Consider the following 12,291-nt stretch of genomic DNA (forward strand, 5'->3'; position numbering starts at 1 on the left):
TGGTGCTTGATGTGGGACCCAGTAATTCAGAAAGATGCCTGTAGTGTTAGCACTAGCTCAGTTAGAACACGCACGCACAACAGCCACGAAACATGCTGTTTCTACAGGCCTTTCTATTTGTGTGCTCCAAAAACTGTTTAGGAAGAGAAGTCGTCTTAACACAGTTTCGCTGCCGACAGAAGTTTGCAAACCCATGACCCAAATTTTGCTTCTCAGGTCTGCCCCAGAAATTCTATGGGAAGGCCGGTACAGAATGGTCCACTGGATTTTTGGAGACCAACTATGTTCATCTTGTTATCAAAACTGAGCCCAATGGTAGTAGAGTCACTTGCCTCTGGAATAGAATACAATACCTTTTAAACCAAACAGACAGCCTATGATAAGCAAACATGTTTTTCTATCAGGCTACAAATTAACTGGGGAGCACTCCCACTTCTCTCTTACTTAAACGACACCTGGCAGAATTTAGGATCCAAGCACAATACAAATGACAGCAGTTTCCAGCAATTCAGGTTTGCTGTCCTTCAAAAACAAACAGACAAAAAAAATTTCCACCCATTGAATCAACAACTCCCTTTCATAATTGTTACATTTTGAGAGAGATACAAATCAGACCTGACTTTACTAATCTGGACTCTATTTGTGACAGGTTAAAATCAGTATTACTGTTAAGCTGATAGCAAACTTGGGACATGGAAGTATACCTGCTATGGTCAATCCTTATATTTAAGGTAATGGTATGGAAAATAAATAAGCTTAACAATTCTAACACAGTCTTTTAAAGTGGGGGTTTTTTTAATTAAAAAAGTGTGTCGAACAAGATTAGTATTTACAAAACATCAAGCTTTTCAATTCTGTTATCAAAACCTGCTGAACACAGTACACATAAAACTTAAAGTATAATATTATACAAATCTAAAATATAATAAGATATCAATAAAATTCATGCAATTGAGTTAATAAAAACGACACCATTTCCCAAATAGGAAAGATAAAGTATGAACCAGCACAGCTTGAACTGAATATGCAGACTTCAAATAGATTCATTAGGACACAGCCTCTGGGTAGTAATCTAACAGTCTAGTAATTGATGCTTGATCAAACCCATGTCTCATCTGTTGAATGTAAACTGTACAAATAAAAATTTACAGATATTTTCAAAGGCTCATTCTTAGTCTTTGGAAAGATGTTATAATTAACTCAATACAATTGATGCAATCTCTCTGTCTAGGAATGTTTCTGTATAAGGGCTTAACTTGTCTGCCCTTTTTAATTTAAATTCTTCTGTTGGACAAAAAGAATAGACATTTCTAATAAGGCAGAGTCCAATTTTTAAAAGGCCACTGTCTACCAGGCTACACACATTGAGTGTCCTTTCATATCACAGACAGAAAGGAAGAATCCAGATGACTCAGACCAGGATAGGGAGCAGGATATTCAGAAATCCATGTATTTGCTTGCAGAGAATCTTTACTCAGTGTTTTCAGACAAAGGCAACCTATACCTCAGCTAGTGTCTGGCATAAATAGGTAAGACGACTGGCATGCATACAGTTAAGACAGCTTCATTATGCAAAAGAAAATGAAGCAGAAAGCTGTACATGGTTTTCTCTCCTTTTATACAGCACACCAGATTTCAGATCAGATGATGTTTCACTTTGATCAGTAACAGAGGAAGACTTCCCACCAAAGCCAGTCGAACACTTCATTTCACTGTGTTACCGGCAAAGCAACATTAACAGGCACTTGGCTAGGCTGTTGTGCTGGTGACCCGTTATTGAGAGGTTGTTGTGGAACAGCAGCTGGTTCCATTTTGCTGATGTGTGTTATGAAGCGTAACCGAAGTTTCAAAGCTGGTCTTAAATTACAAATTATTTTCTCAACCTGTTAAAAAGAGGCAGACAGAAACGCATTTGGTAAAACAGGAGTATTCTGACATATGTCACTATTGCACATAAACATCACATTAGCACAACAAAAAAAGGAAAAAGATATAGTAAATAGTGGTATATGTTATGTTAATATTTTATTTACCATGATAACTTTTGGACCTCTTCTGATAACTAATGTTAAGAAAACCCTCCCTGGTTCCTTAGTGTAACACCAAAGCTTTGCAAAACACTTCACACAATTGATGCTTTAAAAGTGCAAACTGTTAGAAACTCAACTTCGGGTGAACAATTTTTCACTGAACATGGGTGCACTGTTTCATTTATTGCATGTCAAGTTATATTAATGATCAGAAATTAAGTAAAAACTTAAAAGAGATAGATTGAAATGGGGAAAAGTTATGAAACATTCAATAGCTTTATTTCTAGTGATCTCTTTAAAAGATTGCTTTAAAGCACCCTCAAGCTATGTATCTAAAATCTCAGACTACAGAAATTAATCTTAAAATCCGAGATACCTAGTCTACTGCACCTGAAGCTAAATGTGTAAAAGTACACCAAATTCCTAATTTGCATATAGAGACTAGTCAACCTGTTAAACATTTTATTGTACTGCTACCTATAAAAATCATTAATAAAAAGATTAAATTGCTATATGGGAAGAGAGAGAATTAAAGTATCACTATCTACTGTTTACTTACTTGGTCTTTCACACTGTCACCTGTAAACATATACTTCATATGATACAAGAAGTCACATATAGGATCCATGTAGTTCAGGTGTGAGCTGTACCGATCTGCATTCAGGAGCATTTCATAAAACGCCACTCCAATCTGTTTCCACAGACACAAAAAGCACCCCAAATGAAAACAGGTGTTAAAATGCTTTAGAGTAGAAATACAGTTAAACAGTGTAATAAATATATGTACTGCTTCCTAACTACCTCTGATTCCTAACTATTTACTTTCTCAGAAGGACAAATGGGCAGGTCTAACTCATCCCATTATGCTTAACTAAATGATCCATTTTCCCAAATCAACTTCCCATGAGTGCAATGATGGTATTTTGGTACATACTACATAATTAGTACTTAAACAACATTGACTGCAATATGATTTGAGCAAGTGCTTATAAAATTTGCAAAAGCAGACCTGAGGAAATAACTAGGAAAAGTTTAGCACAAGATTGGAGTCTTCTGGAGAGACAACATTACAGTTTCCTGCATTCAACAAACGTAAGTGTACCTACAGCGATTTAAAGATGGCAATGTGAAACTCAAATTTTGTGTTTGGTCATTTCAGCCACATGACAGTTGCTGCCTACTCTGAGAGTAGCAACTCTTCATGATTTCCTCACACTGAAATCAACTTTTTGCATCTTTGCAAAGAAAAAGGAGCAGTATGGGAATGTTAAGAAGCCTGGGAAGACGACAGCTTTTTCACTTTTCTGGTATTTTAGTTCAATACAGAGAATGCAGGCACAGAAAAAAACTTACTTCCTGATGGAGAAAGGAAGAAACCAGTCAAAGCAACACTTACTAGCAACTTATAGTATTACACAGGAACCTATAAAATGATGCTGAGCCATGCCTAAACAGTACTTTCTGTTGCTCTCCAGCACTGCTTTATGAAAAAACTTTTGGAGTAACTTTTATTGTAGCTTTAACACCAAAAAAAAAAAAAAAAAAAAAAAAAAAAAAAGATAAAAAAACATTCCTAAATAATTATGTATGTATTTTTTGTTTCATACTTCCAAAGTATACTTCAAAACAACCAGAAAAGGTCATAAGTCAGGAGTAAAACTGGAGGAAATATGTAAACAAGTATTGAGAAGCACTGCCATATGTTTATTTAACTACCTGATACAGTTTCTTACAGTATCCTGTGTTCACGATATATCCATAAACATGGGAAGTTAGAAAACTCTTCTCCCACTGTGCATGCACCTCTACACTTTTTGACTTCTTCATAAAACAATGTGTGCAAACTAAGTACTTTAGAGAGAACTGGGGCTGGGGCGTGGGGAGAGTTGCAGCACAGGAACTAATGGGGACATAAGAAGAGTGAAGTCCCTAGCACACGCATTGGTAACTGGGGATGAAAAAGCAATCAGTAGTGGTGGTAGACCTATGTGTTATGTTGGTTAGACTCGAGAGGGATACAAGATGCATACTTGACATACAGGTTTTCTGTATATTTACTGACAGCACAGATATTTAAACTTAGGATTCCCAAGTTAAGCTCTTCTTTCTAGGAGGGTCTCTGCTACCTGCCACTTTTCAGCTCATTTGCTTACTGGCCAGCTCCATCTCTTTTCTCCTCCCCTCCCCTTATCCACATTGATACGAATGTAAGAAACAGCTTGCGCTCCTCCATACTCAATTCAGCTCTTGCATACCTCCTTCCCCTGTACAGAAGCTTTTAAAACAAGCATTAAGTCTGATGCGTATTTTGCATGCAGTTGGAGAACCAAAGAAAGCATGCATTGCTTGCTACTTTGGGGGTTGTATTTATTTGTTTTGTGTTGTTTTTTTTAAAAAAAAAAAAAGAAAAAAAGAAAAAAGTGCTAGGTGTTTTATTCTGAACCAAGCTGACAAGATGTCAGTTAACTGGGCAGCTGAATACCAATTCAGCAATTCAGATCCTTGAAAATACTCTTTAATTTGTACAGAATTTAATTACAAATGTTTATCAAAGATCCCTATCAAATTCTGCTTTGTAATATAATTGCAAAGCTAAAACAATACTGTATAAAGCAGACCAAGAGCTACACTTTACCTCTATCATGCATCGTGTCCTCTCCTGCTGGAACCGTTGTAGAAAAGGACCAACAAGGTGGTAAACGTAGAGTAACTGGAACTCTGTTTTCACTATGGGTATCAATACTTCTGTGAGGAACCTGTAGTATTTCAAGACACTTACTATGTCAACTGGATTTTTTTTTCCTTCTCCCCCCCCCCCCCCCCCCCCAAATTCAAGCCAAAGCATCACATTCTCTCTCACAGATTTGGGCCTTCATTTTAGAAAATACAGTGTAGCTCTGCAAATATTAGTTATTTCAAATATCAGTTCCGTGAAGCTCTACAACATTTCCAGACATTATTACTGGACTAGAACAGGCAACAATTCAAAGCTCAGCAGAACACATACACATAGTTAAAAAGCTGCCCTTTGACGTTTTAACAGCAGCCTTAAATCAAGGGTTCAGGATTAACTGAGAGGACTATATCATACCTTCATTTTTGTTCAATATTTCAAGACTTGGTAAATGAAGTCTGTTAGTTTTCTCATTAACATGGCAGTGGGGAAAGTCTAATTGACTTTAATGCAGTGGTATTTTTTACTTGCTTTAATGATTAAGTGGACAACTACCACACCCTTCGGTCAGCAAAGTATCTCAACTTGCAGTAGGGGATACTTGCTAGAATTAAGGATACATTTACTGATTACAGTTCATAGAATCATGGAATGGTTTGGGTTGGAAGGGACTTCAAAGACCATCTAGTTCCAACCCCCCCACCATGGGCAGGGACACCCTCCACTAGACCACGTTGCCCAAAGCCCCATCCAACCTGGCCTTGAACACTTCCAGGGATGGGGCAACCTGTTCCAGTGTCTCACCACCCTCACAGTAAAGAATTTCTTCCCAATATCTAATCTAAATCTACCCTCCTTCAGTTTAGAACCATCACCCCTTGTCCTATCACTACATGCTTTCATAAACAGTCCCTCTCCAGCTTTCAAAGTTGATGCTTTACGGATATGCTACAGTCACTGGTTTAAGAAAAATTGAAATTAATAAAAGCATAAAAACTAATCAAGGTAAAAAGGCTCATTAAAGGCAGTCACATGCTAGATGAAAGCCCCAAAGCTTACAGATAACAAGAGTTACGTCAGTGGAAGAGGAAACTGGAAAAAAACTTGTAATCTATCTGGTGAATTTTGGAGCTCCCATGTACATATTTGCTCGTGTAAGTGCTACAGGTACAGCTTTGTTATATATAATATGCATGGAATTGAAAAGACAAATTAAATCAAACCTCATTACACATACTTAGGAATGAGAGAAAGCTGTCCGATGCTAGAATGATGCCAGACAGCATGTGCCAAAGCCAAGGTGTAGCTACAGCTCATTTCAGAATAAGACTGGTGACATGCTGTGAAGTCAAACAGCTGGAATGGGTAACCAACCCACTCTGTCTCTGACGTCAAGCTGGGACTGTTGATAACGCTCACAATGCGATCATGGAGAACAATCCAGTATGGTTCCTGGAAAAAACAAAAAAGCCAGAATTTTTCTTCTGAAAAGAACACCAAAACAATGCTTCCTCAACTCCCTCTACTATTACTGCATTTCTAAAATGTTTTCAACTACATGGTAGTTTATAACCCTGTCTGACAAACATGAAAATTAACAAGTACAATATAGAAAGCATCCATGCTAGTGGATATGGCACATTCAAGTATGTGGCATTATCAAGAGATATTTCATGAATTTAATTATTTAATTAGCTAATATAAAGGTCTCCAAAAAAAAAAGCAGAGCAGAGGCAAAAAGCCTTAATAGAAGGAGACTGAGAGTTTTCTGAGTTTTCCGAGTGCAGGCACAAACAGACCAAAAATCCAGGATGGAAACAGGAAGCAAAAAAAGGTACAAAAGTCAAGTAATATAGATGAAGATGCAAGGAGAGGGAACAGGAAGAATAATCAGAAGCATTATAAAAATAACGATGAAATCCATGTTTACTTTCTTCCAAGAAAAGGAACTATTTTGTTGGGGAAGAAAAGTTGCAAGGAAAGGATAACTGTTGCACATAAAAGCAACACGTAAGCAAGACCAAAGTTATTTAGACAGTCCTGGTCAAGTACCAAGAAGATGAAAGTTTCTACTGATACACGAACTCTAATAATGCACACATTTGCTCTTGCAAACTCAGGTACATCTCATTTACATGCTTTAAGAGATACAGGATGTGCAAGTGGAAGCATTAATAGAAAATTAGCTTTGCATCAGAACCCTTATAGATCATCTCATTTCATAGCTCCAGTTCTCAATACTACACACATGGCATTTAACTGTGTTTTTAAATAGGAGTGATTTACTTCTTTTCATCCTAGCCTCAAAACATAATAGAAAAACAGAAAACCCAGTCAATTTTTCCATGTTGGAGGAGTAGATGTTTCTCCAACATGCAAGCAGCCTTCTGAATAACTCTCTGTGGAATCTACAGATGTTGGCTATAAGTTTTATAACATACTCTAGAAAGATGATAAACCTTACAAAGAAAAAGGGATTTTTTTTTAATTTTAAAATACAACAGATTGACTCACTGGTAAGGCTGTGATAATTAGTCCAATCGCATTCATCCAAGCTGTGATATTCTCTCTTGGCACCAGGGGCTGACTAGAGACAGAGAAAAAGAAAACTAAAGCTCTGATATTCACAAGTGCAATTTGTGCTTCTGGTGCACCTAAAGACATGGTGTACTTATGCAGAGAATATTTCTCAAGTTGAGAGAACTGTAAAAACACATACAGGTATTTAGGAAAGCCAACAGACAGTATAAATGCCATTGTGATGTTGCTTGCAAAACTTTGTTCAGGCATGATTTTGCATCAGTAGCGTGTTTTCTTCAAAGGCTGTTATCACACTGTTCTTCCTACCGAATATGCTTCAGTTCTTAAGGGCTGCTTGTCCCTTTATTGACTCTTTCCCTCCATGTGCCCCAAACAGAACTAACAATAATATATTACTAAGCTGAATGAGGCTGAAATTGAATCAATTCAGTTTGTTGTTACTCAAAGATGCCATTGGAATCACAGGAAAAATACTAGGTCCCTTCTTTCACTTCAATTCTTTTCACAGTGGCTGAGCAAGAAACAGACCTATGGGTCAAACAATGCATCATGACAAAAGGCTACTCTTGACACACCACTCTGTTTCAAAATATCTCTGACTTTACATTAGCATCAGGAGGATTCAGAGTGCTGCCAGTGCTTCCCGTCCCTTTCTTTGCATTCAAAGATCCTGTGATGTTAACTGATGAACAACAGACTTTTTCCAGCCTCTGTGCCACTGAACCCACTGGATAAGCTGTTAGCCTGTGCGAGCTCTTCCCTCCATCTTTTAACAGGATCATGCTGCATCAACTGCTCCTGAAGCACACACAACCCACTACAGCACAGAAATCCAACACATTATTTTTCTGCTTGATCCCTATAGCCTTGTTTGTTCTCCAAAAATACTTTATACATAAAACTTATTAATTAAACATTTATAAAAACTTAAGAAAATTAGTATCACAGACTATCATAGCAATATCTAATTATGTGTTATATATAGCAGAAAACAGTATCAGACAGCCAACATACCTCTTCAGCACAACATTCAGTAGCGCATTGCCCACATCCTTCCCTGGAACAGCCAGAGCCATGAGCTCGACACAGGTGACATGGAGAGCATGGGCAGCTGGGTTAGGAAACTCGTTGAATCTCCAGTCACAATTTGGAAATGGACCAGGTGATTTGCCTGCCATAGGTGACAATGATTAAGGAAAAAAAAAAGCTGCCCCAACACAGACTAGCATAAGCACCACACTGCTTAAAAATATATGTATATACCACACATATTAAGTTGAATTTAACTGAAAGTTAAGTTGCTGAGAACAACTGAAACAACTGCATTTCATAAAAATAAGACATTTGGACAAAAGTATGAATATAAGGCAACGATACTCAATCACCAAAGGACTGCATGAATACATAGCTATAAATATACTACACACACAAGGTCATGCAGAGGATAAATCTCCCTGATTAAGAGGTGGAACATAACAACACCAACCATCTCATTCACCATCTGCTTCCAAGACAAAAAAATGAAAATAACAAGAATTTTCTACCCTGCATAATCTGAAACCATTAATTCGCTTCAGTATAAAAATCTTCTAGCAGACTTCTAGGGTGACAGTTTATGCAAAATGAGCACCTGCTTAGTCTCTGAAAATACTCCACTTTCCCACCCAAGACTAATTTGAGCTACATATAGAAAAGATCTCCAAACACACCGTTAAAATTTGCATAAAAGCAGTGATTTATATCATTTTAGCTTTCTTTAGAGAGACTTAACAAACTTCTTCCAAGTTACACATAAAAGAAAGCAAGTTTAGGAAGGGGAGTGAAGATACATAACATCCAGAAAATTGGTCAACTCCCGTAAACCTGACTCAGAAAGACGACAACGTTCAGGGAGATTCCACTAGTGCTATTCTCTAGAACATAGCTGCATGGGTTCACCAGCTATTTCCACAGAAATTTAAATCAGCTGTAGTCATAAATGTAAAAACTAATAAAAGTAGCAATTAAGAAAATGTAGGTTTGTGTTAAAAATATAACTTCTTGGGTTTTCCTCCTAAAAAACAGATTCTCAGCAGTTGCTAACAGCACATGTACCGATCTTCAACTAGACACATCTAGTTATACACCATCTTAAACGTGGCACTGCTTACAATATTTTATTCTTAAGTAACCTTATTTTTTACATTTTAAAAAATACTCATGCTTTGTATCAAGCTGATTTTATATGCAATTAGAATTCAATTCAGAATGCATAAACATCAGAATTTGAATTTATAAGTGATGCATTAAACTGAAATATTTATACAGCTGTACTGTATTTTGTTTTCACTGTATCTTTCACGATGTTTTTACTAGGGCAGGACAGTTCCTGTGTAGAATAGAAACTATACTGAAGTAATCTAATATGAATTTAGACTGATATATGCAGCTAAATAAAGACTCTAAGATTCATTTCATATCTGAACAGACAGAAAGTGAACTATGACCAGCAGGTTGAGGGAGGCGATTCTGCCCCTCTACTCTGCTCTGGTGAGACCCCACCTGGAGTACTGTGTCCAGCTCTGGGGGCCCCAGTACAAGAGAGACATGGAGCTGTTGGAGAGAGTCCAGAGGAGGCCACGAAGCTGATCAGAGGGCTGGAGCACCTCTCCTGTGAGGACAGGCTGAGAGAGTTGGGATTGTTCAGCCTGGAGAAAAGGCGGCTCTGGGGAGATCTAATTGCAGCTTTCCAGTACCTGAAGGGGCCTACAGGAAAGAAGGTGAGGGACTGTTTATCAGGGAGTGTAGTGACAGGACAAGGGGTAATGGGTTTAAGGTGAAGGAGGGTCGATTTAGATTAGATATTAGGAAGAAATTCTTTACTCTTAGCGACTGGTGAGGTACTGGAACAGGTTGTGGCTGCCCCATCCCTGGAAGTGTTCAAGGCCAGGTTGGATGAGGCTTTGGGCAACCTGGTCTAGTGGAGGGTGTCCCTGCCCATGGCAGGGGGGTTGGAACTAAATGATCTTTGAGGTCCCTTCCAACCCAACCCATTCTGTGATTCTATGATATATTTTGAGGAAATGAAGCTATAAGACATTGGCACAGCTTGCTTAATGCAAACTTTAAGAAGGATATTGTCTACTAGTCTTCCAATGAGCTTGCAATAGTAAGTGTCATCAGGAACCCATGGATTTTCTTCTCGGGCATTCATAGCACATTTGAGGTAAGTGTCACTTAGACACCAGCCTAGTGGGCGATTATCTTTGAGAGAGCCAATTATGGCATGAACAAGTTTCCTCTTGAGGTTTGTGCGCTCTCTGAGATGCCCCTCATAATAGTGAAGAGTGTTGTACAGGTAAGTCACTGGACGGTCTGCCAAGAAGAAAAGGAAAATGACATCAAACAGAAATAACTTCTAGCATCACTATTTTTATAGTGGCAAACATAAAATTAAAATCAAGAGCTCTGCAAGACTGTGTTGTACATATTTAAAAACAGTGCATAAGGAATTGATTCATGTTCTTTATTTCACTATACTCTGTAATGCTGATTTTCTTTTGTCTTGTACATACACTTTAATGTGTGTGCAGAAGGGTAGAAGTCAAGCAAAGAAAGTCAGTATTACTAACAGTTCATATCTTAATGATAATACTAATATATTTCTAAGTAAACTGGCTAAATCATCTCTTTGTATACAAGCTATTAAATAGGAAGAATCCAGGTATGAAGTCACAGTAAAGAAAGAATATTGTAAATTATCTGGGCATAACATAGCAATGACATCTATACATAAACTTAATATAAAAGTGCAGGTTTAAAAAGCGTTAAAAAAAATCAAGTTAAGTTGTTTGAATCTTCAACAAGGATAGATGCAGGAACTGCTTTTTAGCCGTTTCAGTCTTGGTAACAAAGGCTGTTACGACACAGGTCAAAGTAGTTAACTACTAGAAGGGAGTGAAAGGGAAAGGTGAAGGAAGCATGAATTAGCAAGAGCTGCCTGAATAAAAGCAAGCTCATTGTTGGTAGGCTGAAATTCACTAAACAGGGATTGTACTTCTCTGTGGAAACGTACACAGGGCTTACAGAATAGGAAAGGATTAGAACACTGCTGTGCTAGTAGATGAAAATTATGAATTAAGGAGATGAAGGAGAATGGAATGATTGCAACAGGAATAAAAGTCTGTCTGTATTCACAGATAACTTACCATGGAATTTATATAAACCTCCCAGATGATCCAATAAAGTTTCTAGTGATTTGGACACTGGAAGCAATTCTAGAAATCTATGGATTACAATGTCAAACACTGGCAGAAAGCGTAGGCATACATTTCCAAAATAAATCGGTAGGTACTGGGGCTGGATCTGAACTGGGGGATTGACTTGCTCCGCTAAGCCTTCAAAATACAGTTTTTCAGGGTATTTCTGGAGGGAAAGAAATTCAACAAAATCAAAAGCTCTTTCCACAAAAGCAGTGCATTAAACATTCAGCATCTACATTGCTTTAAAAGACACTTCATAACCCTCAGTATCACATATGAATGCAGTGAGATGACTTCACTTTACAGCTTACTGAAAAAAATTCAACTGAGTGAAATTATTTAAACTAGTAGATAACAATTTCTTCAGGAAAAAATCAAAACAAAACAAAATTTCACAACCACTCAAAGTGGGCATAAGAGAACACTAAGCATCCCAGGGCAAAGCTGAAAGCAGCCAGCACTTGTGTCTCTTGTCAAGTATTTTAAGGAAAAAACCTAGGGTAAAATCAGCACTGCCGAAAGTTTCTGCATCATATACTGTATCAGAACACTAGAAATAATAAGCATGTAATAACTCCCTGGGAAAGAACTGGAGTGTACTCAAATACCAGATGAGTGACTGAAATTTCTATACACCAGATTGGGTCTAGTAACTGTGCAGGCAGGTCAGAGCACTTCCCAGGCTAATATAATTTGCTTCTCTGCTACCCTTACACTTTTAGGCACTGTTAAGACACTGTACAACCAAAGCAGAGGACTAATACAGACCAAATTGCTTCTGGATCAGAACTAGACTGTATGTGTT

At 37.7% G+C, this 12,291-nt stretch overlaps 1 protein-coding gene across 2 annotated transcripts in view; it reads right to left on the minus strand.

The window, feature by feature from the left end:
- Positions 1–769: 769 nt before the first annotated feature.
- The window catches only part of MED23 (mediator complex subunit 23), a 40,035-nt gene continuing 28,513 nt past the window's right edge, over positions 770–12,291 (minus strand). For both annotated transcript variants that reach the window (XM_075748099.1, XM_075748098.1), the window contains 8 exons: positions 11,433–11,649; positions 10,363–10,599; positions 8,260–8,425; positions 7,219–7,291; positions 5,942–6,156; positions 4,666–4,786; positions 2,590–2,721; positions 770–1,883 (listed from right to left, as the gene is read on the minus strand). In XM_075748099.1, the coding sequence (XP_075604214.1) occupies positions 1,710–1,883; positions 2,590–2,721; positions 4,666–4,786; positions 5,942–6,156; positions 7,219–7,291; positions 8,260–8,425; positions 10,363–10,599; positions 11,433–11,649 (1,335 nt within the window). In that variant the 3' untranslated portion in view covers positions 770–1,709. The remainder of the gene's footprint in view (positions 1,884–2,589; positions 2,722–4,665; positions 4,787–5,941; positions 6,157–7,218; positions 7,292–8,259; positions 8,426–10,362; positions 10,600–11,432; positions 11,650–12,291) is intronic.

The sequence above is a fragment of the Balearica regulorum genome, chromosome 3, assembly GCF_011004875.1.
Source record: "Balearica regulorum gibbericeps isolate bBalReg1 chromosome 3, bBalReg1.pri, whole genome shotgun sequence".
Taxonomy (NCBI): Eukaryota; Metazoa; Chordata; class Aves; order Gruiformes; family Gruidae; genus Balearica; species Balearica regulorum.